Raw genomic sequence first — 24254 nt, forward strand, 5'->3', positions numbered from 1 at the left:
ATAAATGTTTAATGATTGATTGATAAGAAGTCCCTTCTGAAATAAATAATTCCTGTCCTCAAAGGGCTTACATTCGATACCAGGGGTTAAAAAAGATTGATGGATTTAGAAATACGGGGATTGCGTTCAAATCTAGATTCTGCCACTTACTACCTTTGTGACTTTGGGCAAATCATTCCATCTGCCCAGGCCTCAGTTTCTTCACCTGTAAACTAAGGAGTTGGACTAAATGATTCTGAGGCCCCTTCTAGCTGTCGAGCTGTGATTCTGTGAGCCTGGGTCTCTTCCTATGAATACAGATCCAGATAATACAGCGTAATTTGGAGAGGAAGCAGTCATTAGCAACTGGAAAAAAAAAAAAAAGATGGTCCCAGTCTCATTAAGTTAGCCAAACAAATTAAATAATCGACTGGAAAACTTTCCAAAGCTTCATAAAAGGAGAAACAACCATTTGTTTCATTTCCCCATGAGTCAATAAGACCATTGCCTCATGTACATACCCAAAGAGCAAAATATAATTTCAAAAATAAGAAATCAATATCAACTTTGGAGAACTGGCATAAGAAACTGGGGCCATAAGGAAATCCCCCAAGCAGTGCTGGTCAGGAAAAACAGGAAATGAAATACTATAAAGGCTTCTGCATAAAGCCTTTCTCTTGCATTACTGTGCATATACCTGGTCTAAGCCTATATTGGGATTGTGTGTGTGTGTGTGTGTGTTGTGGAGGGGGAGGAGGATTTCCTGTGCTTGTGATGAGGAATTGTATGTATGAAAATCCCATCCACCAATGTAGATCAGCATTTCATCTATCACTTAATGCCTCTGACTATTGATTGGAGCACTGAGAAATCAGGTGGCTTGCCAAAGGTCACCCAGATAATAAGTGTCAGAGACAGGACTTGAACCCATGGCTTCCTAACTCCAGGATTGGCTCTCTATCCACTATCCCACCTGGCATCTTTTTTTTTTTGGTGGGGTGAAGGGGAAGCAATAGGGTTAAGTGACTTGCCCAGGGTCACACAGCTAGTAAGTGCCTGAGGCCGGATTTGAAATCAGATCCTCTTGACTCCAAGGCCAGTGCTGTGACCGCTGTACCACCTACCTGCCTCTATTACATGGCATTTTAAGAACTTGGTTCTGGGACTTAAGTATATGTAAAAAGTTCTTCTGTTATGTGCCCATCTTCCTCCTCATAGTGAATTTCCTAACTGTGCCAAGTGGTGTTATAAATGATTCTAGCAAAGGGTTCTGTGGATCCTTGTTTTCCTGAGAAAGTCATCACCATTGCAGAAGAGCTTTCAGTGCACTCACAGTCTGCTTTCATCCCAAGGGTTTTCCTCACACACACACCCATTGAAGCAATACCCTCCTATTTGTCCAAAGAAGTTCAACAAATAATGAACCAGGCCACTCTCCTGGCCTTCCAGTGTCTCTTGCGGAGATAATGATCTGGTAATAAGGACCCCCATCGCTTCCCGAGAGGACAGAACAAGGCATTAGGAGGTGAAAAAACTAAGCCCGATACGAAGGCAGCACCGTGGTCCTGTGCCCCAGCTGTGAGGGAGAAAAACCTGAAGTCCAGGAAGGACGCTCTCAGTGATTCTCGTCATGACTGAGTTGGATAGCGCCGCAGAGCGAGGCGATTTGGACGATTCACACTGGCAGTCATGGAGAGCTAGAAGGGAAGGAACAGATGGTAGATGAGAAGGCAGCTGAACCAAGAAGATATTATAGGACTGACTGACTGACTGATTGATTGATTGACTGATTGGTCCAGGCAAGAAGAGAACGGCTGTCCCGGAGAGTCTGCAAGCTACGTCCGTCCTTCCCCACTTCCCTCTGAGCCCCCTGTTTGCCACTCTATGCACACTTTGCTGTTTAAGTTGGGAGAAGAAATCGAGTTATCACAAAGACAGGAGCGTGGTAATGAAAATGTTCATCCTCTCCAATCCCCACCCAACCTGCAAGTGACACGAGATATTTTCTGCAACATGAAGCATCGTGAGCTTGCTTTATGATGGCTTAGCCCAATGGCCACCTTTTCTGTGAAACATTCCTTCATATACACACCCTGAGTGACAACGCTCTGCTCTTCTCAAATGTCCTTGGCCTTGTGTCTCCACTCTGCCCCACCAGCAGAATGTAAGGCTCTAGAGAGCAGGAATTATTGCATTTTTTTCTGTTTCTAGGAGTTTGCACATAGCAGGCACTTAATATGCCTGCCAATCAGTTAAGTCATTAAACACTTAGTACATGCCAGGCACTTTGCTAAGTGCTGGGGGTATGAAGAAAGGCAAAAACACATTCTCTGCCCTCAAAGAACCCATTTGTTGAATGGAGTTGAATCAGATTGAAAAACTGAAATCTTAACCTCTATTCAGATACTCAATGACACCATAATGCTTGGGAATATCCCCACATTACTGGCAGCAATGGTGCTATTTTCCTTTTGACTACAATGCCAAGTGGAAGCCTCCTTACCTGAGGTACCTGGGATGGGTTGTAGAGAGGGACAGCATTTCCCAAGTTGGGAGGAGGAGATAGGCCACTGGGATTGAAATGAAGTTCGTGGGGGGCACCCTGGAACAAAAGAGAAAAAGAAAAATGGATCCCTAGTTTTCTCCAGATCAAAAAAAAGAGTCTCTTGTATATCTGGTCAATGGAGTTCATAGTAAGAGCTTCATATAGAAACCAAGGAATCCCAACCTAATAGAAGGAGTAAGAACACGGTTGGAGAACTTCTGGAAGGAGGACTTTGCATGGCTATTAAGAAATCCATGTGACCCTTGAATCAACTATAAAGAAAAGTTAACTGCCATTATAGATTATATTAGTATGATACAAGCTATCATTATGTTAATTATTATATATTATAAAGCATTAACATGGCATTGAATAAATATAAACATTAATAATAATAATAGTTAACATTTACATAGCACTTCAAGATTTGGAAACACTTTGTATATGTTCTTTATTTTATCCTCACAACAACCTCTGGAGTACTATTACCCCCAATTTACAAATGAGGAAACTGAGGTTGAGAGAGGCTAGGTGACTTACTCAAAGTCACTTAGGGTCACAAAGCTAGTGATATATATATATAATTATTATTATTATTATTATTACTATTATCCTTTGAAAGCACAATCCCAAAACATGACAAGGACAATGGAGAGACAAATAAGAAAGCTCTAACCAACCTGTAATAGAGAAAAATGTTTTCACGTGATGACGGTGAAATCTATAGTAAATAATAATGTCAACGCTTCACTGAGTCCCTTTGTAAATGAAACAAGTTAATTTTAGCTCCTAACCTTGGTCAAGTTGGCCATTACTAGATCAAAACATGAGCATCATGTACATTAGACTCTACAGAGAAGCAAGGGAAAGTTTTCATCTCCCCAATAAAGGTTCTATGTCTTGGGACCAAAAGGCACTTATGTACTTTGCCTGGAGGATTTTTCCCAGTGTCCCATCAGTTAATCATTTCCAGAAAGAAGTAGAACCCTTGAAGGCAGAACTCCTCCCCGTCTCCCCAAGACCTCACAGTCTCGCAGTCAAGGCAAGCTTCAAGGCACTGCCTGGGTTAATTTCCCCTTAATCACTTACCTCTGTTGCAGACAGATTTTTATTAATCATGGATCCTCTTCTTTCACCCTCACCTAGAAAGCAGTAAATCCGTGAAAATTCACACCTGGTCCAGGCTCAGGGACTCCCCCATTCCTAGAAATCCTCCAAGGAGCAGAGTTGTGCCAACATACTTAGAATTATAGTGACCTCTGACGTGGTCACATCCCAGAGGAAGAGGAAAAAGAAGAGGAAGGTCTCAAAAGGCATCATAAGGACAGGACTGTCACTGACTTTGTGACAGTGTTCATCATTGCAAAGGCTTTTTTTGGTGTGTTCTATGCTTAAGACTTCAGCTTACAGCAGAGTCATTATGATAATGCATAAGACTTGTCCCAGGGACAGGGAAACACAAATAAAAATACACAAGGAAAGCTGATGAGGTAATCAAAGTCCACAGAGCTTTAATGTTCTGCCATAAAGGGCTGCCAACTGCCTCTCTTGTTCTCCTTCCTTCCAGCACAAACAGTTTTGCAATCACAGTATAATGGCTGGCTTAGGAACAGCAGCTCCTAAGCCTGAGCTATCACAACTTTTATTTATTGCCTACTGTTATCTCCATTATGGGGAAGAAACTGGTGCCCTCATTAAAAGGCTATTGACAGCAGCTGCTCCCTAGAAAGGCCACACACTCTCATAGCACAACACCCTTGATTCCCTGAACGTGGTCATCAATCAATAAATAAGCATTCATTAAATGCTTACTCTGTGTCAGGCACTGCTGGGGATTCAAAAATAAGTGAAACAGTCCCTCCCCTCAGGGAATTTACATTCTAATCAAGGGGACAACATAGACACATAAAAATATATAAAGAATATATACAAGAAGAAAGGAAAACTGTCTGGGGAAGAAGGCAATGCACTAGCTACTAGAAGGAGCAGGAAAGGCTTCATGAAGAAGGTGACACTTGAGTGGTCTTATATACTACCATAAAATCAGATTTACCTGGACTTCTGGAGACAGTGTCGGCACTGAAGTGAGGCAGAAAAAAGGGAGTAGATGACTCAGAGGGGGTTGTGCTAGCCAAGGAAGGCTGAGGTTCAGTGGGTGTCTTCTACAAATGAAAAAATGTTAATTAAAATGCTTCTTAAGAAAAAAGCCAAATGAGAGGAAAAAGAAAAAAAAAGAAAAACAAGAAGATTATGAAAAGAAAGTCGGCCAATTGGAAAGGGAGATCCAGAATCTTAAGGAAGAAAACAACTCCTTAAACATTAAAAGGGGAAGGGGAGGAGAAGTTATAGGGCAAGGGGAAGCCAGTGAAGTTATAAAAGACCAAGAAATAATAAAACAAAATATAAAGAATGAAAAAATAGAAGAGAATATGAAATATTTCATAAGAAAAACAACTGATCTGGAGATCAAGAAGAGAAAATATAAGAATGATTGGACTACCTAAAAGTTACTCAATACAATAACATAAGAAATAATTAAAGAAAATTGTCCTGAAGCATTAGAACAAGAGGGGAAATTACAAATAAAAAAAAATCCATTGATCATCACCTGAAAGATCCTACAGGAAACCTACAGGAATATCATAGTCAAATTCCAAAACCCCCAGTTCAAGGAGAAAATATTATGAGCAACAGGAAAAAAATTCAAATATGAAGAAGCCTTAGTTAAAATTGCACAAGACCTAGCAGAGGTGACACTAAAAGACTGCAGGTCTTGGAACTCTATATATCAAAGAGCAAAAGAACTGGGGTTGCGGCCAAAAATATCATACCCAGCAAAGTTAAACATAATCCTCAATGGGGGAAAAATGGACATTCAATGAATTGCCAGACTCTCAGGATTTTGTTGCAAAAAAACCTGAACTTAATAGAAAATGTGACATACAAGATCCAACAGAAATATAAGATACACATCAAAGACTAATTACAAGGGACTCAGTAAGGACAGACTGTTTAATTTTTAAATGAGGAAATGTAAAACATATGTCTGAGATTGCTATTAGTAATTGGGTAGTTTGAAAGAAAGATTGGGGAAGACCTGAATATGATGTGATTCTAAAAATAACCATTTGGGAAAAGGTAAAAAGAGTAATTATCTTATACAAATGAGGTGTAAGAGGAAGAATTGACACAGAAGAATTAGATGGGGAGAAGGGGTGGTAGTTCTGGACTCCTACTTTCATCAGGAATGGGTTAAAGAGGGAACAATACATAAAACATACATATGTACATATATACATACATACATGCATATATGTATAAAAGTTTTCTAAATTCAGAAAGAAATAAAAGGTTAGGAAGGGGGAGAGGATAAGGGAGGGATTTTTAAAGGGAACCCTACTCACATCAGATCTGGTTAAAGAGAGAATATATACATTTGGAAGGGAATAGAAGTCTTCTATATTTATAAAGCAATAAGAGGGTGAGGGAATAGGATGGGGGGGTATAGAAGGGAGTCTAGATTAACGGCAATGGAATAAAGAGGGAATAATATATATTTGGAAGGCTATAAAAGTCTTCTAAATTCAGATAGAAACAAGAGGATATGGGGAGGGGGAGGGGAAGAGGATAAGGGAGGGGTCTTTGGAGGGGGGTAGGTTAAATAATAGGAGGGCAAGGTAGCAGATAAAAGTAAAGCAGAGGAGTCAGGAGAGATAGGAAATAAGAGATGCACACAAACATAAAATAAAGATCAGGAGTTGAATTTATGAGGGAAATAAAGCAGGAGTAGTAATCATGATTTTAGACAACGTTAAAGCTAAAGTAGATTTAATCAAAAGAAAAAATAGGGAAAGTATAGTCTATGTCAGTCATATTAATCAATATTGTTTTAGATTATTTAAACTAGACAGTACAAGGTTGGAATATTGCTGAAGTGTAGAAAATGACGAGTTGGTAGACTTAGAAAAATATGGAAAGACTTGGACTTTTGAAAGAAGAGGTTATCTACCCTCAGAGAAACAGAAGACAAACAAATATAGTATGGTCTTATATAGATGCATATGAATGGATATGTGTACATATGTGTACGATTATAGATATTTATGTATATGTAGGTGTATGTAAGTGTGTATATATATACACATATGTGTATATATGTGTGTGTGTGTGTGTGTGTGTATCTGTATATACATATGCATATATATTGCCACCTACTTACAGCCTTCAGGTGGGGGTGGGAAGGTGTGAGGAAGTGGGGAAAAAAGAACAAAGTAAAAAGTGCACAGCAGAGACCAAAAGAAAACTTATAAGAAAGCAAAGAAAAGATGTACACCTCTCAACACAATGTGTAGTATTTATCATAAGGCTTTCTTGAAATGGAAATTTTATTGTTGTGTATTTTGGATCCTCTCTTACGTTCTGCTGTGCACATGGCAAATCTTTTTTTTCTTTTGTATTTAAGTTTAGGTTTCTTTTTTCTTTTCTTATTGTTTATTTAAATTTTAGTATTTAAGTTTGAGATAAATTAATTAAAAGAAACAAAATGGGCAAAATGTGCTTCAAGGAAAAAAAACAAAGCCATGTCAATTCTATAACAAAATATAACACCTAGAATACCATAAAACTTTGAAACGAGACATGTTAGTTTAGCTTCTTGTCATTCTAATCCATCCTCTGTTCTGCTACCAGATTCATCTTCTAAACACACTGCTTTCATTTCACTCCCTTTCTCAATAAACTACTGGCCTACCATATCAATATTCCTCTGTCAGGATTTGAAAGGTCTTCACAACACCGGGGTGGCATAATGCAAAAATCACTTGATTCAGAATCATGAGGCATCTTAATGGCAAAGTGGACAGAGCACCGAACCTAGAGTCAAGGATACCCAAGTTCAAATCCAGTCTCAGACACTTACTAGCTGTGTGACCCTAGACAAGTCACTTAATCTTATTCTGCCTCAGTTTCATCAATTGTAAAATGGGGATAATAACACCACCCATCAGACAGGGTTCTTGTGAAGATCAAATGGAAATAATACTGGTAAAGTGCTTAGCGCATAGTAGGCATTTAATAAATGCTCATTCCCTTCACCCTTCATGAAATTTGAGTTTAGATTCCAGTTCCAATATCTATTAGTTATATTACCATAGGCTAGTTACTTAATCACTCAACCTCAGTTTCTTTGCCTATATAATAGGGATTATAGGATTTGCACTACCCACCTTAAAGAACTACCAATCCTTGAAGCCCTACATATGTGTGTGTGTGTTTAATTGATATTATGAAGTATAACTATTACCAATCCAACTTTATTTTCTACTATTCCCCATTCCTGTCAAACTGGGAAGAGACAAGACATCAGCTGATACCTCTGAGGTACCAAGGAAGTTCTCCGAGTGGGTGAGAGGTTGGAATGAAAGCCTTGTGTGTCCACTTGGTGATTACCTCCACATCAGAGCTGTCAGAGGAGTCCTCTTCCACAGAAGGCATCTTACCGGGTTTTGATCGAAACCAACCAAACCATCCAAACCCATAGCCCTGAGGAAAGAGGGAGGGGGAAACATATTGTCCACTGAGTTGTTTCTCTCCAGCAATCCAATACAATGTGATAACAAGCTTTGAGCAAGAAGATAAGGAATACCATGGATAATGGTGATTCCTCCACCCATGCTGTGCCACTTGGAAGAGAAGAGAAGAGGGGACAGAGCTTTGACCTCACCTTGAGACAGGGGTGGGAGGAATAGCTAGCTTTGGGAAGATTAAGTTCTTACACCCATTCCAGGTGAACAGAAGAAAATTAGAGTGTTTAGCCAAGATGATCTAGAGTTCTGCTTATTGCCCTGGAGCAAAGAGAAAGACACTTCACAGAACCATGGGGCCAGGGAAAAAGGAACAGGTTCTTCTGGGAACATTCATGGCCTCTTCCAGATAAGGTGAAGAACAGGAAAAAGAAATTGCAGCTCTTCCTCAAACCAATATTTTCACTTCCCCTTTTTTCTCTGTAGAGAATGGTAGTGATGTCAAAGGAAGAAGGATCGCGTTAAGCCATAAAGAACTAGGCCCTGCAAACAAGAGGGTTGTGGACCTCAAGTCTATCTGCAGGCCTAGTGGAAGGAGTGCTGGACTCAAAGTCAGAAGCCAACATCTCTACTGCTTACTAGCTATGTGACATTGGGCAAATCACTTAATCTCTGAGTCTGTTTCCTCTCCTCTAAAACGGGAATAATAACATGACTCACAGGGTGGTCATGAAGGTAGAGCTTTATTTTCATTATTGTTATTATTATTGTTGTTGTCATTAATTATAATAATAGCTAACATATAATGCTTTGAGGTTTGCAAAGCACTTTACACTTATTATATCATTTGAACCTCACAACAACCCAGTGAAACAGAATCTATCATTATTATTTTACAGATGAGGAAAATGAAGCAGAAAGAGGTTAAGTGACTTGCCCAGGGTCAGACAGCAAGTATGTCTGAGGCAGGATCCAAATTCAAGTCTTCCAGCATTTTGAACCATAGCATACTTTATAAATGTGAGTTATTATTATTGAGGCTCAGAGATAAATTAAAATCCCCAAAGTACAGAGCAGATACAGAGGAGATATAATAAGAGGTCAGCCCCTCCCACCTTTGCACTCTTTTCCTTCTTGCTCTTTACATTATCTCGGACAGCTTTCTTTTCATCATCGTCTGAGGAGTCTTCTTTTTCTTCATCTAAAGAAATGGTGGAACTCTCAGAAATGCTCCGTACTCTAGAAGCCACTGAGTCCTGAAACAAGAAAGATAACATCAGGTCACTTGGTGGGCTGATGCTAAGGAAGCAAAGAGGGATAAAGGGAAAGTCTAAGACATCCCCCACCCAGTCTATAGGAGCCGAGAAACATTTTTTCCTCTCCAGTCATGCAGGAAGGCTCATGAAGTCATTTCAGCTCGTGGCAAAGAATTATCACAAACATAGGGACTAATATCAATTGTGTTTCAATTTGCAGAAAATAAATCTGAGAGTCCTTGCCTATACTAGACTAGAAAATGGTCCTAAGCCCTACTGCAGTCTTCAGGTAAAGTCCCTTGCTTAGAGCCACTCAGGAAAACATGTCCTTCCACTTTTCCCCCTAGCAAACTGAAAACCACAGCAAATGCTATGATGTGATGCCAAGTCCAATCAAAGCTGGCTTGGATTGGGTGAACTAGCTTTCCTTCTCAGTACAATCCCTTCAGAGAAATTGGCAGGGTTAGGAATAAACAACAATCACAGACCATTCTTTCCCGGCCTTCATAACCTAAAGAATGAGCAACTGTGGCTATAGAAAGAAATAAAAGAGAAGTATCTTCTTGGAAGCAGTTGGAAGAATCTTTGGGTAGTAAGCACATCTGGCCAAACAGGCAGATCTTAACCAAAAACTTCCATTAGATAAACAGTATAACCTGATTTAACCATTGTAGGCCTGCTCTCACTCAGAATTTGGAAATTACCTTCTGAATCTTAGGGTACTGGTACTGGTACTGGTTCGATTTTTGAGATTCTGGGATATCCTCTGTGATACAAAAACAAAATAACATAGTTTAGACATTTACTTTCATTATTTCCTGAAATTGTCCACCAAGCTACTGTCACTCAAGGGCAGGCTCAATAGGGTTACTCAACCCAAAGGTCATTTCAGGGGTCTCCTAGAACTACAAGGATAATTCTCCCGCTCGAGTTTCCAACCATGGCAGGAGGAGGTTTTAGCCCAGCCCCTTTCTGCCTCCTGGATCCAAGGCTATGTCTCTACCTTCGAGCTCAGTGAGACCTTAGGCTGGACTTCTGCATCTAATAAAAATGGTTCCCCATCCCATTCTCTCTAACTTGACCCCTGCTGCCATTTTGGACAGTAGAAAAAGTTAGAGATGCTAATTTTTGTCTATCTCTTCTCTTCCACTTATAGCTCTTTTCTGGCACAGTCAGCAACCTTATCCAGGCATCAGGCTGCATATGAAGGAACTTAGAATAAAAAATTAGGAAAAGTTTTCTGGATACTTTTTCTCTTATCCTCATGTGTAAATGCTTGACCTTCAGAAAGAGGTCCTGCCTTACATGAGAGTGAGGTTAAAAAAATGAATGGCATTCTCTCCCCACAGGCTGGAGCATCACTCCCAAAACCCTCATAATTCAAGAGGTTTTCCTTCCCCACACCAATTCTCCCCATTCCAGCTGGGAGTTAGAGGACCTAAAACAGTTTTTCATCCTTAAAGGGCCTAATATCCAAAGAGAAGTTGTTCTGAAGTCAGACATTCCACTTGCAGAAGTCAGCATCTTTATCAGCTCTGGCTCCCATCTGTACTTATTACCCATTTACCCTCTTATCTATAACCAGGTCCCCTAAAATCTTTTGGCACCAAAAACTCTTCAGCACAGATACCAGGCGCTTACCATGGGGTAGGTGTGCCTTCTGATCTTCCTCTGGCTGTATCATTGCAGAGGATACCGTCATTGTCTCTGACCTGGCATAAAGAGGCACTGGTGTGCCTGGATGCCCTGGTCCTTCCCCAGCAGGACTCAGGCCTAGCTGTAAGGGAGGATGCTGCTGCAGATCTGGTTGGCTCAGACCTGTACCCTCAGGTGGAAGCTGCATGGATGAGGGATACCTGAAGGGTTCTGAGTTGCCCTGACCCTGACTGGGATCTTGGTAGAGGGTGTTTTCTGAGGACAAAAGGGAAAGAAGAATGAGATGCTCAGACGCAGGTTTTGATTAAGCCAGTCTAAAATTATTCATTCTAATGTCTTTATTAGGAAGTAGTGATAAGGATATCATAATAATAATGCTGCTGCTGATAATAATATTAATATTAATAATAATATCCTACAATTAAGATAAAAGGCTTTAAAACTAGAAGGAACCTTTTAAGTCATCTAGTTCAATCCTCCCCCATTTTACTGATGAGGAAATCGAGGCCCATAAAGATTAAATGACTTGGGGCAGCTAGGTGGTGCAGTGGAGAGAGCACCAGCCCTGAAGTCAGGAGGACCTGAATTCAAATCCAGTCTCAGACCAGTCTCAGACCAGACACTTGACACTAGCTGTGTGACCCTGGGCAAGTCACTTAACTCCAATTGCCTTGCAAAAGAGAAAGAGAGAGAGAGAAAGAGAGATTAAATGACTTGCCCAAGGTCACACAAATAACTAATAGCAGAGCCAATATTCAAATCCAGGTCCTCTGACCCCAAATCCAGTGCTCCTTCACAGCACTATATTTTTTAGTCGTCAGTTTGCTTCCAGGTACATTTTCTCGTTTGATGATGAATGGAAACTAAAGCTGTACCGTCCCATTTAAAAGCATCCTCAGGGGCTCATTTACTTAAGCCTTGGAAAAGCAACCAACGAAAATCTCAAGTCCAACATCAGAAATTCATAGATGGCTTTCTGAATAGAATGAAGCCAACTCTCCTTTAAGTGAGGTTCCCAAGGATGTGAGTTCACAAAGAAATCTGAAATCTGAAGATAACCCAATCTCATTACTGTGAATTCTTACTGATCCCGCTAATAAGCAGGACTGACAAAATGCAAGAAGTTCCATCGTTTTGATTTCCCTTGCTCGTCTCCTGATGAAGGGGATAAGCAACAGGGTAATGACCAAAAGGCAGGTAAAAAGAGAGAGGAAAAGAGAATCTGCATGATCAAATGTTGCCCCCTGGAAAGAGCATGGGCTAACTCCTCTCGCTGTGTGTGATCTTGGAAAAGGAGCTAAGTTTCTCTAGGGATACCTATGACTACCTGCCTCTCAATGATATTTTAAATCCTAATGAAGGTGTTTGTAAAAGCACTTTGAAAATAACCATGCTATACAAACACTTATTCATTCTATATATGTGATATTAAATCAACCAATAAAAATGTAGTTTTCAAGCTCCAAAGCTTCCAAATCAAAAAGAAAAAATATTCCAAGTGGTAAGCAACAGAGAGATTGCACGCAAGGGAAGGGTAAGGGAAAGGAAGTGGGAGGGGCGGTTGCAATATGATAGGCTGAAAAACAAAAGAAAACGGCTTGCATTCAAAAATAATTTTATCTTTCAAAAAATTCCAGTCAGAATAATCACACAGGACTATTCATTAGCAATGAGGAAGGCGAAAAGCTATTAGAATTGATAGCTTCCAAGCACCTCCTCAGAAAACTAGAGATGAGCACAATCTTCAAAATGCAAGTGCAGAGAACAAAAGAAACTTATGAAAAGTAAAGGAACTTAAGTGTTTGAAAGGGGGAAGTGATGGTCTAGCTCAGAGGGCCACATGTGGCCCTCTAGGCCCTCAAGTGTAGCCCTTTGACCGAAAGTTTGGATTCAGTCAAAGGGCCGCACCTGAGGATCTAGAGGGCCACATGTGGCCTCAAGGTCGCAGGTTCCCCCACCCCGCCACCCCCGGTCTATTATTTATTTTGAAGGTGAGGAGGGAAGGAGAATGGCAGGGGCCAAGGTATGATGCCTTTGGAATAGGATTAAGGTAAAAACAAAAAGTGACAAGTTTTGAGCTTGATTATTCTGAAAATAAAGAAACAAAAAGGAAATACCCTAAAAGGAGGTAAGAGGAAGTAACAACATTTCTTGCAATGGAGGCACCATATGTGAAGGTCATTCAAATATAGAGATAAGAGGTTAGGAAGAGTGGATAATCTCATGAATCTCACTCTTACCTGGGCCAAACAAAGGAAGCTTTAAAAAGCAATAACAGTGGTAGAAATACAAAAAAGTAAGCAAAGGAAGGGGAGGGACTGCAATGGGCAGATTTAGCAGGGGTGTTTGAACATGAAAATGGGGGTGAGGGATAGAATTGCCTCAAATAAAACAAACTACAGTAACAAACTACTGGGCAAGGCATAATGATTTGGGTCTGGAAGTTAGAAGGGTAAGAAGGAAGAAGAAAGGGATTGAGTTGTTTAAGCAATATAAACTTCAGGTACTTGCGTTTATTTCTGTGTTGGGTTGTTTTACTGTTTTTTTAGAAGGAGAAATACAAGGTGTCCCAAAAGTCTTGGTGCATTTTTAAGCTTCTAAAACTTAAAAGTACCTTAAGATTTTTTGAGATTCCCTGTATTACAATAGAATTTAATGGAGTCAGGATTCAATTTAAAAATCACTCAACTAACAAGTATTTATTGTATGCCTATTGTGTGTCCTGAACTGATACAAAAGATATGGCATAGTTTCTGCTTCCAGCCCTCAAGAAACTTATTAAACTTCAAAGATCTTAACAAAATAGCCAAAACAATTAGAGAAAAATAGAGGGCAGTATGTAAATAAGCAATCACTTTTATAGTATCAACTACTAATGTCATAATTCAGAAATGGACCATATTACTCAGAAAAAGCTTCTTGGGGGAGGCAAAGTTGAATGAGGCCTTGAAGATAGGTAGGAATTGAGTAGATAAAGAATTCATTCCCATCAGATGGAAGAGTGGCACCATCATCATCATCATTATATATAGAATAAGAAAAAGATCTACTCTTTCCTTGGTGTAGGAATTCCTTTCACACAAAACATGTCTATGACTTAATAGAAAAGTTCTAGGAAGTCTCCTGGGTATACATAGAGGTGAAGTACCTTGTCCAAATAACACACCTGGTGAGCGTCTGTGATGGGGCTTGAACTCAGCTCTTCCTGATGCCAAGACCAACACTCTATTCACCATGCCATGCTGCCTTTTGGGGGAGGGGAGAACCATTCCTTTGATTTCATTGGTTTAGAGAACTCACAGTGAGTAAAGTCCTACCAACACAAATCACCTATTCTACAACTTACAGTCTTGGGGGCACTGAAAGTTTAATCCAATTGACCAATCAATAAGAATTTATGAAGCATCTACTATAGTGTCACAAACTGGGGATACAGACTTGTCCAATGCCACACAACTAGTACATGTCCCAGGGGGGATATGAACCCAGGTTTTACTTACTATAAGCTGATATTCTCTATCCACCATACCACACTGCCTCTCATTTACATTATATCATATTATATTATTATATCATGTTATTATATTAGGTTAGATTAGATTAGATTAAACTAATCAGCCCTACTAGTTAATTATACACATGTAACTTTTGGTATAGATACCTGCTGTTGACTGTCTGTCTTTTAAAATATCTGTGTAAATGAAATCAGGATCACCAAAGTCTTCTGCCTTTTTCGCAAACTTTAAAAATAACAAACAAAAAAAGGAGGATAAAAAGGAGAGAATTAGGTATTTTACAAACTTGAAGCCAAAAGGAAACTCATTATAGCGATAGAAATTCCTAGGCAATTGACAATGAAGGAGAAGCTAAATAGGTCACTAACAACACAATGGCCTCTGGGTATTGACCCATGATGCCATGTCCTTATCCTTCAGTTCCCCAGAAGAATAATGTTGATTCACTTTCCAGGAAGTGGTTGGAGACAACAGAGTCTGCCCTCCCACGTATTATTCACTGGAAAGTGAAACAGTAAGGTTGGAGAGAAGTGAGATCAAAGCAGCACAAATCTGGTGCTGGAATCAATGTTAAAAACCAACTAGTCCAATCCCCCTTCACCTTACCGAGGCCGAGAGAGATTGAATGACTTGGCCCAAGGTTAGATCATCAACATGGCAGAGCCAGGATTCAAATTTGAGTCCTTTGGCTCACAGGCCTGCTGGTAAATGTTTGACAACATATATATAGATATAGTTATAAATATAGATATAGAAATATAGATATACACACATATACACACACATCTATATGCACATACACAAGTATGTATACACACATATACACACATATACATATTACATATTTATGTATATGTATCACAAGTTTAATTGGCATTATTAATATTTAACTATATATACAAATATGCATATATGTAAAAACACATATTTCATCTGCGTTATTAACACTTTCACCATCACTTTAAGTCTAGACAATCAACAAAACAATAAACCAAGCCCTGATTTGTGGCTTGCTGATTTCTGAGGTGTAAATACTTAAATGGAAATTTAATAATCAGCTCTCATGAGCAAGTTCAAGCTAGCTGTAGCACAGCCCTGCTCTGGCTCCAAATCCAGAATTCTCTCTGCTGCACTCTAGAACACACTGCCTTGAGAATATAGCTTCCCAATGCTACTCCACACTTTGGGAAGAGGCAAAGGGAGCCACCCTTACATACCAGAACTAGAAGAGTGGATCTAAAGAATACTGAGGAAGTTGGAAAAATTAAGGAAGTATCCCTCCTTTCTGTAAAAAGTTCCCCTTTTATCCTCTCTGCAGAGTGAAAATTTGGTGAATTTCTCTTAAGGTCTAGGTCCGTTCCAGCTATTATGACTGACTTATAATTTTAAAAACAAGAAAGAAATGAAGGGAAAACTTCTAAGGAATTATCTCCACATTACCCAGAAGTGTCATTTCTAAAAGAGGAGGGTCCCCTGAGTACTATTTCTTTTTAAATCTCAAGTCCCTCTTCAAGTTTTTGTTTGCACTTATTCTAAGACAATTTTCACCTAACAGCTTTTCCATTAACTCCAAAACATTAGCAGAGCTTCAGTGGCCATGACCTACTGCTTTAGGGAGTTCAAAACGGAGAGTCAAAGATCCACAGCTCGAAGGAGTTTCCCCCATTCATTAGGCACCATTGTTGTTGTTCATAGTTTGTTTTTGAAGAGGATCAATGACGTTATGGGGTGATAGCTCTGACTGGCATGTGAACTGTAGTTAAGTGAGGCAGAATTGTACAAAGACATCAACCTCACTCTCTCTTCCAGAGTCCAGCGACGAGACAAAAGTCAAGATGACAGGCCAGGATGTAGTGGATGACTTTGGCGTCTTCAACATTTGACCAAGCTCTAAGCACTCCACAATGCCTGCTTCAGTCACCTTTATGGCCATTAAAACAAATTGTTCTCATCCACCCATTCCACTGGGAAAAATCTTCATGTGCTTGGGGTAGACATCCCCTAACTCAACAATGGGTTTGAAGCCTGTTGGTTAATCTCAACCTCATTTAGCCCATCTGCCAAGATGGTTTAGCAGGGTGTGGCCACGGCACATGCTAGAGCTTTTTGGAGTCACCGGTAAGAGTTGATCATCATTACCATGACGACAGAGAAAGGGCAGTTGAGCTGAGTGGGCAAGAATGTATCAGCTACTGCCTACTGTCATAACCCTACCAGGGTCATTTCCCACTATGATGTTAGGCATCAAATCAAATTAGGAAGAAACCAGGCTTTGGGACTATTGCTCCTTAAACTGGCCAATATCAAATAAGATAACATTTGTAAAGTGCTTTGCAAACCTTAAAGTGCTATATAAAAGCTATCATCATCATCATCATTATCATCATCATTAATATCATTATACTATAACCACAGAACTGATTATATCAACACAAGAGACAACAAGAGAGCTAGACAGCACCTTACTGTGGTGGATCAGTCCAGCTCTGAGGATATGAGTATTGCCTATGTTTCTCCTTTTGTGTTCCCCCAAGGCCAATGATAGCACAATGGATAGAGCACTGGGGATACAGTCAGGAAGACCTGAATTCAAATATAGCCTCAGATATTTACTAGCTCTGTGACCTTGGGCAATCCACTTAGCCTCTGTTTGCCTCACTTTCTTCTACTGTAAAATGGTGATCACAATAGCACCTACCTTAAAGGGTTATTGTAAAGATCAAATGAGATCATATTTGTAAAACCACTTAGCACGGTCCCCTGCATATAGTAGGTGTCATATAAATGCTTATTCCCTTCCCCTCTCCCAGTATTGCATGTGCATCCTTCAAAACAAAACAAAAACGTGTACTTTAAGCAACCTAGGGTCTTAGACACAGCATCCACCAACAGGCTACATGGTGATGCCTGAGCTACGAAGTCAATGGTAGCTGTTATCTTTAACACTTTGTGAAGCCTTTCCTAGTCTATCATGTGTGCCCATGATATTAAGTGGTGAAATCCCCAGCACACTCACAGTTACCAACCAAGAACAAGGAAAAGGAGCTTCTCAGGAATGAGAGCAAAAGGACCTTCTGGAAATCCTGCCAACTTCCCAAGGACATTAGACATGATCTTAAGTGTAGGCATCACAGGCCATCTACATGGTACGATAAACAAGATACCTTAAAGAAGACCTTCCCCACCCCGCCAATTGGAGATGCTCTAAAATTCTTTTAACTGTGGCTATTGTCTTCCATTCCCTTAATGAGAAACGAGGCTCTGAGAAAGGTGATACGTTAACTTCAGTTGGCTTTTAAAGGCAGCTTGTCAAGTCAACAAGCATTTATTAAGCACCTACTGTGTGCCAGGCATAGTGCTAAGTGCTGGGAATACAAAGAAAGGCCAAAGACAGTCTTTGTTGTCAAGAAGCTCAGTCTAATGGAGGAGACAATATGCTATTAACTATGTACAAACATGATATAGAAAGGATAAATTGAAAGTAATCTAAGAGAGAATGCACCAGCATTAGCACAGAATCAGGAAAGGTTTAGTAAAGAACGTGGGATTTTAGCTGAGGAAGCCAGCGAAGCCAGAAGGCAGAGAATATTCCAGGCATAGAGGATAGCCCATGAAAATGCAAAGAGTCAGGAGATGAAGTACAAGGAATCCAGTGTCACTAGATCTTAGAATCTATTGAAGGGAGTGAAATGTAAGAAGACTGGAAAAGTAAGAAGGGATCAAGTTTTAAGGCCATGAAAGGGAAAGGGAAAGGGAAAGGGGGGTGACATGGTCAGATCTATATTTTAGGAATTTGAGAAAGATGGATTTGATAGCTGAATGAAGGATAGATTGGAGTGGGGAGAAACTTGAGGTAGGCTATTGCAATAGTCCAGGTGCGAGGTGATGAGAGCCTGCACCAGGGTGGTATCAGGGTCAGAGGAAAGAAGGGGGGCATATACAAGAGATGTTGCAAAGGTAAAATCAATTCTTAGCAATAGATTGGATATAGAAAGAGAGAGAGAGAGAGAGAGAGAGAGAGAGAGCTAGATTGTGAGCCTGAGTTACCTGGAGGATAGTACTGCCCTCACTATCAGGGAAGCTTGGAGGGAAAAATAATGAGTTCAGTTTTGAACTTATTGAGTTTGCATTTGAGATGGCCAATAGGCAATTGGAGATGCAAGGCTGGAGGTCAGGAGAAAGGTTAGGGCTGGATAAATTGATCTGAGAATCATCAGTGTAGAGATGACAATAGAATCTAAGGGAGCTGATGAGATCACCAAACAAAAGAATGTAGAGAAAGGACAGAAGAGGCCTCAGGATAGAGCCTTCTTGGCAGGCCTGATCTGGATGAAGATCCAGCACAGGAGACTGAGAAGATGTAGTTCAGATAGTTAGGAGGAGAACCGAGAGAGAGTAATGTCTCAAAAAGCTAGAGAGGAGAGAGTATCAAGGAGAGGAGAATGATTGACGGTGTCAAAGGATGCAAAAGCCAAGAAGGATGGAGACTGAGAAAAGACTGAGATCATTGGTAACTGTGGAGAGAGTAGCTTCATTTGACTGAAAAAGCTGGGTGGTATGATGGATAGAGCCCTGGACACAGCGTCGGGGAAACTTGATATTGAGTCTCGTATCAAGCACAATCCATGTGACCTTGGGCAAATCACGTCAGCCAACTAGGTGAACAAAGCTGTTGGCCTGGAATCAGGAATACCTGAATTGGAATCCTGCCCCAAACATTCACCAGAGTTATTCTGAGGATCGAATGAGATAACATATGTAAAGTGTTTTACAGATCTTAAAGGGCTATATAAAATGTTAACTTTTTGTTTATTCATTATTTTTCATCATGTCCAACTCTTCGTGACCCCATTTGGGTTTTTCTTGGCAAAGATACTGGAGTGGTTTGCCATTTCCTTCTCCAGCTCATTTTACAGATGAGGAAACTGAGGCAAACAGAGTTTTAAGTGACTTGCCCAGGGTCACAAAGCTAATAAGTATCTGAGGGTAGATTTGAACTCAGGAACACAAGTCTTTCTAACTCCAGGCCCAGCACTCAATTCGCTGTACCAAAAATGTTAACTACCATGATTATTTAAGTTATTATCATAGCCTCTCCTAAGATGTTTTGATTGAAGGCAGTGATGAACTAAGAGACCAAGTGGTTATAAGGGAAATCAAGATGAATATTGAAGTCCCTAAGGATGACATGGGTTGGGGTGGTGAGGAACACTGTAGGTAAGGTGCTGAAATCATAGAAGGTAGGGGAGGGTGCTCAAGATCAATGGATGTGTCTAGTATCAGGTGATACCCGAAGGTGACAGAGCAAGCCTGGCAGCAGCGAGCAAGGGATATGCCCATCCATCACCCTGGCCCTATGAGTAAGGGAGCACGAGAAGAGGTATGTGGTGCCTTTGGAAGAAAGCCTGGCTCTTGTTACTTCCAGGAGATGGAAGGAGTGTCAGAAGAGAAGACCAAAGATGAAGGGGAGATTATTCTAGTAGAGCAGGGATTCCAGAGGGCACAGTGGAAGAGGCCGGTAAAACTCCCTTGGCCTCACTCTCAAGGTACTTTAGTCCTACCCCTGACTGTTACTATTCTCCTGCCTTCACCCACGCACATGCACGCAGTGCCCCGGACCTTTACTGATATCAAGCCTCCACCTTTTCATCCCAGCGCTGCAGAGGAAAATTAAAGTCTCCCTCCCCTTTGACTCTCCCCCCTCACCCTCACTTACCTTGAGTGCCCTTTGCCGCTCCCGAAGCTTCACCAACCACTCAGGCTCTTGCTCTTTCCCTCGATGACGTCTTTCCAAGAGCAGAGGGTCTGACAGCTTCAGCTGTTCCGATAACTACGTAAGATTGGAAGGGGGAATGGTGGGGAGCAAGAGAGAAATACAGGGGAAGTGGGGGAGGGGAAGCAAAAGAGACAAAGGGGAAAGAAACCCTTAACCTACTGGCAAATCAAAAATCACACTGAACAGCAATCTTTAAGGAAATAAACAGACCGCTTCAGCAGCTTTTGTCCCCATATCTATTAAGGAATAAGAAGCATAACAAGTTTCTTGTATATACTGTAGTGCTTTAATGTTTATAAGCAATTTACTTGCATTATCTCATTGGGCCAGCAATAAATAACACAGAAAAATGTCAGTCACAAATCACTCCTGGCCCTAAGAAGGTGGTTATCTCCAAAGCTATGTGAATTCCACCATTACTGAGAGCTAAGCCTTCTCTATCAGTATTGGCTTGGGCCCTGGCCACTGGATCCCATTAGCAGGTATTACAAGGTACATGGAGCTCCAACCCACAGTCTCATTGGTTATATGGAACCCAAGCATTCTAATACTTGGGCCTCCTCTAAAACACTAGTTTTAAGAAAGGATGACTTTTTACTCCACAACTAATAAAGCTGGTATTTAAAAAAAAAAAGTTTCAACTATTTTTCTGGTTCTCTATTTGTTGTTTTGTATGGGTTTTTTTTTCAAAGCTGTGGGTTGATTTGTTTGTATTTTCTTTTTAAATGTATCTTGTATGTGATAAAATATTCCATGCATTTAAAAGTATTTTAATAAGACTTGTTTCCTGTTTTAATCACTGAAGTATGTTTTCTAAATCCCAATGTTTATAATTAGGAGAGCACACTTCGAATTATGTGGTTCTACTGTATTTGGAAAACACATAGAGGGTGGATTTCTTAGATTTCACATGCCTACCCACAGGGGTGCATAGCAGCTTTTTTTGTGCACAGTTTCAGGCCTCTTTCTGCTTATCATATCTGGGCATGCATATGTGGTCAAAGGCTTTCATTGGTTCCACTTTTATAGCACCTTCAAAGGAGACGGAATGGGGGCTCCTAAGCTGCTTTATAATGCCTTTCATTAAGTGGCTCAGATAAAACGCATTCCCGGAAGCCTTGGAGAAGCTCACCTTGATGAGTTCTGCTAATAGCACAGGGTGGCTGCTCTCTGTCTGACTCAGGAGGATTGAGCTGATACCCTCACAGTAATGCAAGGCCTGAGATGTGAGACCATAATCTGCCAGACGGGAAGCATAAAGCAGTTTGTATACCTGGGAAGGAAAAAGAGGGCCAATGGTGGGTTAATCCAGGAGGGGAAAACAAGAGAAAGAACTGTGAAGAAGACTTCTTGACAGTCAGATGACTGACGCCCCAGCTCCAAATGGCTTTCCTACTTAAGGATGGAAAGCTATGTACTATTAACTCTGAAAAAGTCCAATTCCAAATCTAATGTGGAGTTACCAGGTCAATGGAGAAGGCCATGGAAATTAAATGAACTTAATTTTTCCATGGCTCTGGACCAGGAAAATGAACTGAGATATCATATGCTTGTCATTCAGGTAATACAACATGCATGTCTTGCTAGCAGAACCACTCCAGTCCAGTATCTTTGCCAAGAAAACCCCAAATGGGGTCACAAAGAGTCAGACACAACTAAATAGACACAAAAACAAAAATGAAGATGATTCTGAGATCATTAGATCCAGCCCTAATCCCTCTCTTGAGGACCACTCACCAGCTAACTATTGGATATTTCAAACAGGGTGTCTCATAAGCATATCAAACTCAACAAGTCCTGAATAGAATTCATCATCTTTCCCCCTAAAACCTATCCCTCTTCCAAACGTCCCTATTTCCTGTTGAGGATACCACCATCCTTCTGGTTCCCCGGGGTTTCCAATCTCAGTGTCATCCTCAATACCTCACTTTTCTTGCTCCCACATAGCCAATCAGTTTCCCAATCTTGTATTTTCTACTCCCTCAACATCTCTTGTATGTGTTCCCTTCTCTCTCCTCACACAGCTACCACCCCAATTCATCACCCCTTACCTGGACTATTGTAATAGCCTCCTCAATGGTCCCCCTGGCTCAGATCCTCTCAACCTCAATCCATCCTCCACACAGCTGCCAAAATGATTTTCCTAAAGCATAGGTCTAACTATGTCAGTCTCCTACTTACTAAACTCCAGTGGCTCCGTCTTATCTCCAGGATCAAATATAAATTCCTTTCTCAGTCATTTACAAATCTTCACAGCCTTGCCCCAGTGTGTCTTTCCAGCCTTGTTACACATTTCCCCCCCTCTCACACTCTATGGTCTAGCCAAACTGCCCTTCTTACTGTTCCTCATATGAGACACTCAATCTCTATGCCTTTGCACTGGCTGTCCCTCATGCCTGAGATGTCCTCCTTTCTCACCTCTACCTCTTGGAAATTCTAGTTTCCTTCGAGGTTCAACTCAAGTACCATCTTCTACATTGCTTCCTACCCCCAAAAAAACTTACTTTGCATTTATCATATATATATATATATATGTATATGTATACATATATACATAGAGAGAGAGAGAGAGAGAGAGAGCTAGATGGTGTAGTAGATAGAGTACTGAGGCCTGGAGTCAAGAAGACTCATCTCCCTAAGTTCAAATCTGGCCTCAGACACTTATTAGCTGTGACCCTGGGAAAATCACTTAAAACCCTGTTTGCCTCAGTTTCGTCATATGTAAAATGAGCTTGAGAAGGTAATGGCAAACCACTTTAATATCTTTACAAAAAAAATAGGGTCATAAAATGTCAGTGTGTATGTATGTATTCACATGCTGTATGTTCTGATAAATGTATACTCTTTGAGGGTGGGAAGTATTTCATTTTTGTCTTTGCAGCCCTAACACCTCACACAATGAGTGACACATAGTAGGTATTGATAAATGTGTAATCCAGGACTAGCCAATAAGCCTAAATCGTATGTGAATGCCAGCACCTGCTCCAAAGTCTACATAAGAATTGCATCCACCAAACATTCTTTGCATGCTCATGAGGACTAGGGTCAACTCATGCAATCTCTCCATGAACATTGGAGCCATCCCACACATTCCATGGATGCTCATAAGGACTAAACTCACTGGCCAGTCTATTAAAAATGTTTGTGGATTGATTAATGAATTGATTATCCTAACAAACGGGTTTGCAAAAGTCTTTGCAACCAGTGACCTTGTCAGTGCTACAAATCCTTTACTCTAAAGACCATTGTTTGGGAGGGAAGGGGATTGAACAGAACACCAAGCTTTTTGAGAAAAAATGATCAATTTTCCCAGGACTCAAAGCTGACTGGGAACTTGGAATAAGTAATTTATCATATGTACCTGATAGCCAGGGTCACCAAAGGTGAGGACATCAGTGGTATCAGTTGATCATGGGTATGCTGCAGCTGATATGTGGTAATGCCAAGGAATGTAGTTACCTGGAAAGAAGGGATGAAGGACTTGGGGCGTCCCAACATCTGACAGTATTCGAAGATTTCCGTCCTTTGGATGGCCTCAGTGGTTGCAAATTTCAAAAACTCCTGACTAAAACCAGGGAATAATGGTAAATAAAAGAATGTGAGATATAGGAAAGAAATGGGAATTATTTGCAGGCACACAAACACACCACCACCTACCTCTGGTGGGGTTTTGATCTCTGGGTAAATTACTTTATTATGAAAATTATTCATTAGAGGTTGGGGACCCAGCATAAATGCTCTGATCTCTCCCATCACCACCACCCTCTAGAACTGGGAGAAAAATGCATGAAAATGCTGCCACTGAGTAGCTGTGAAATATAACCATAGAATTTCTTACTAGAGAGTCAAGCAAAGCAAGCTGAATCCAGAATACAGACATCCCTGTATCCTTCTCTTTGCGATATAGGGGCACATCTCATCAGGACTATTTCACTTACATTGTGAACGACCTGTAAATTCTCTCTACTGGGAACATGGGTAGGTGTGCTTTCCAGGGTGTCCCCA

The 24254-nt window shown here is 40.6% G+C and overlaps 1 protein-coding gene across 6 annotated transcripts in view; it reads right to left on the reverse strand.

Annotated features, from left to right (window-relative positions):
* Nucleotides 1-1035: 1035 nt before the first annotated feature.
* The window catches only part of LOC114047500 (protein transport protein Sec16B-like), a 74168-nt gene continuing 50949 nt past the window's right edge, over nucleotides 1036-24254 (reverse strand). For 4 of the 6 annotated variants that reach the window (XM_027868344.1, XM_027868343.1, XM_027868345.1 and 1 more), the window contains exons 15-26: nucleotides 23709-23814; nucleotides 21382-21522; nucleotides 20190-20303; nucleotides 14620-14698; nucleotides 10944-11213; nucleotides 10007-10068; nucleotides 9162-9302; nucleotides 7973-8065; nucleotides 4578-4686; nucleotides 3614-3666; nucleotides 2483-2581; nucleotides 1036-1676 (exon numbers count right to left, since the gene is read on the reverse strand). In XM_027868344.1, coding sequence (XP_027724145.1) covers nucleotides 1608-1676; nucleotides 2483-2581; nucleotides 3614-3666; nucleotides 4578-4686; nucleotides 7973-8065; nucleotides 9162-9302; nucleotides 10007-10068; nucleotides 10944-11213; nucleotides 14620-14698; nucleotides 20190-20303; nucleotides 21382-21522; nucleotides 23709-23814 — 1336 coding nt within the window. In that variant the 3' untranslated portion in view covers nucleotides 1036-1607. Of the gene's footprint in view, nucleotides 1677-2482; nucleotides 2582-3613; nucleotides 3667-4577; nucleotides 4687-7972; nucleotides 8066-9161; nucleotides 9303-10006; nucleotides 10069-10943; nucleotides 11214-14126; nucleotides 14205-14619; nucleotides 14699-20189; nucleotides 20304-21381; nucleotides 21523-23708; nucleotides 23815-24254 lie in introns of those variants that run through there. The other 2 variants (XM_027868347.1, XM_027868346.1) reach the window with 2 other exon arrangements.

This window comes from Vombatus ursinus, unplaced genomic scaffold (genome assembly GCF_900497805.2).
Source record: "Vombatus ursinus unplaced genomic scaffold, bare-nosed wombat genome assembly UNPS02014789.1, whole genome shotgun sequence".
Taxonomy (NCBI): domain Eukaryota; kingdom Metazoa; phylum Chordata; class Mammalia; order Diprotodontia; family Vombatidae; genus Vombatus; species Vombatus ursinus.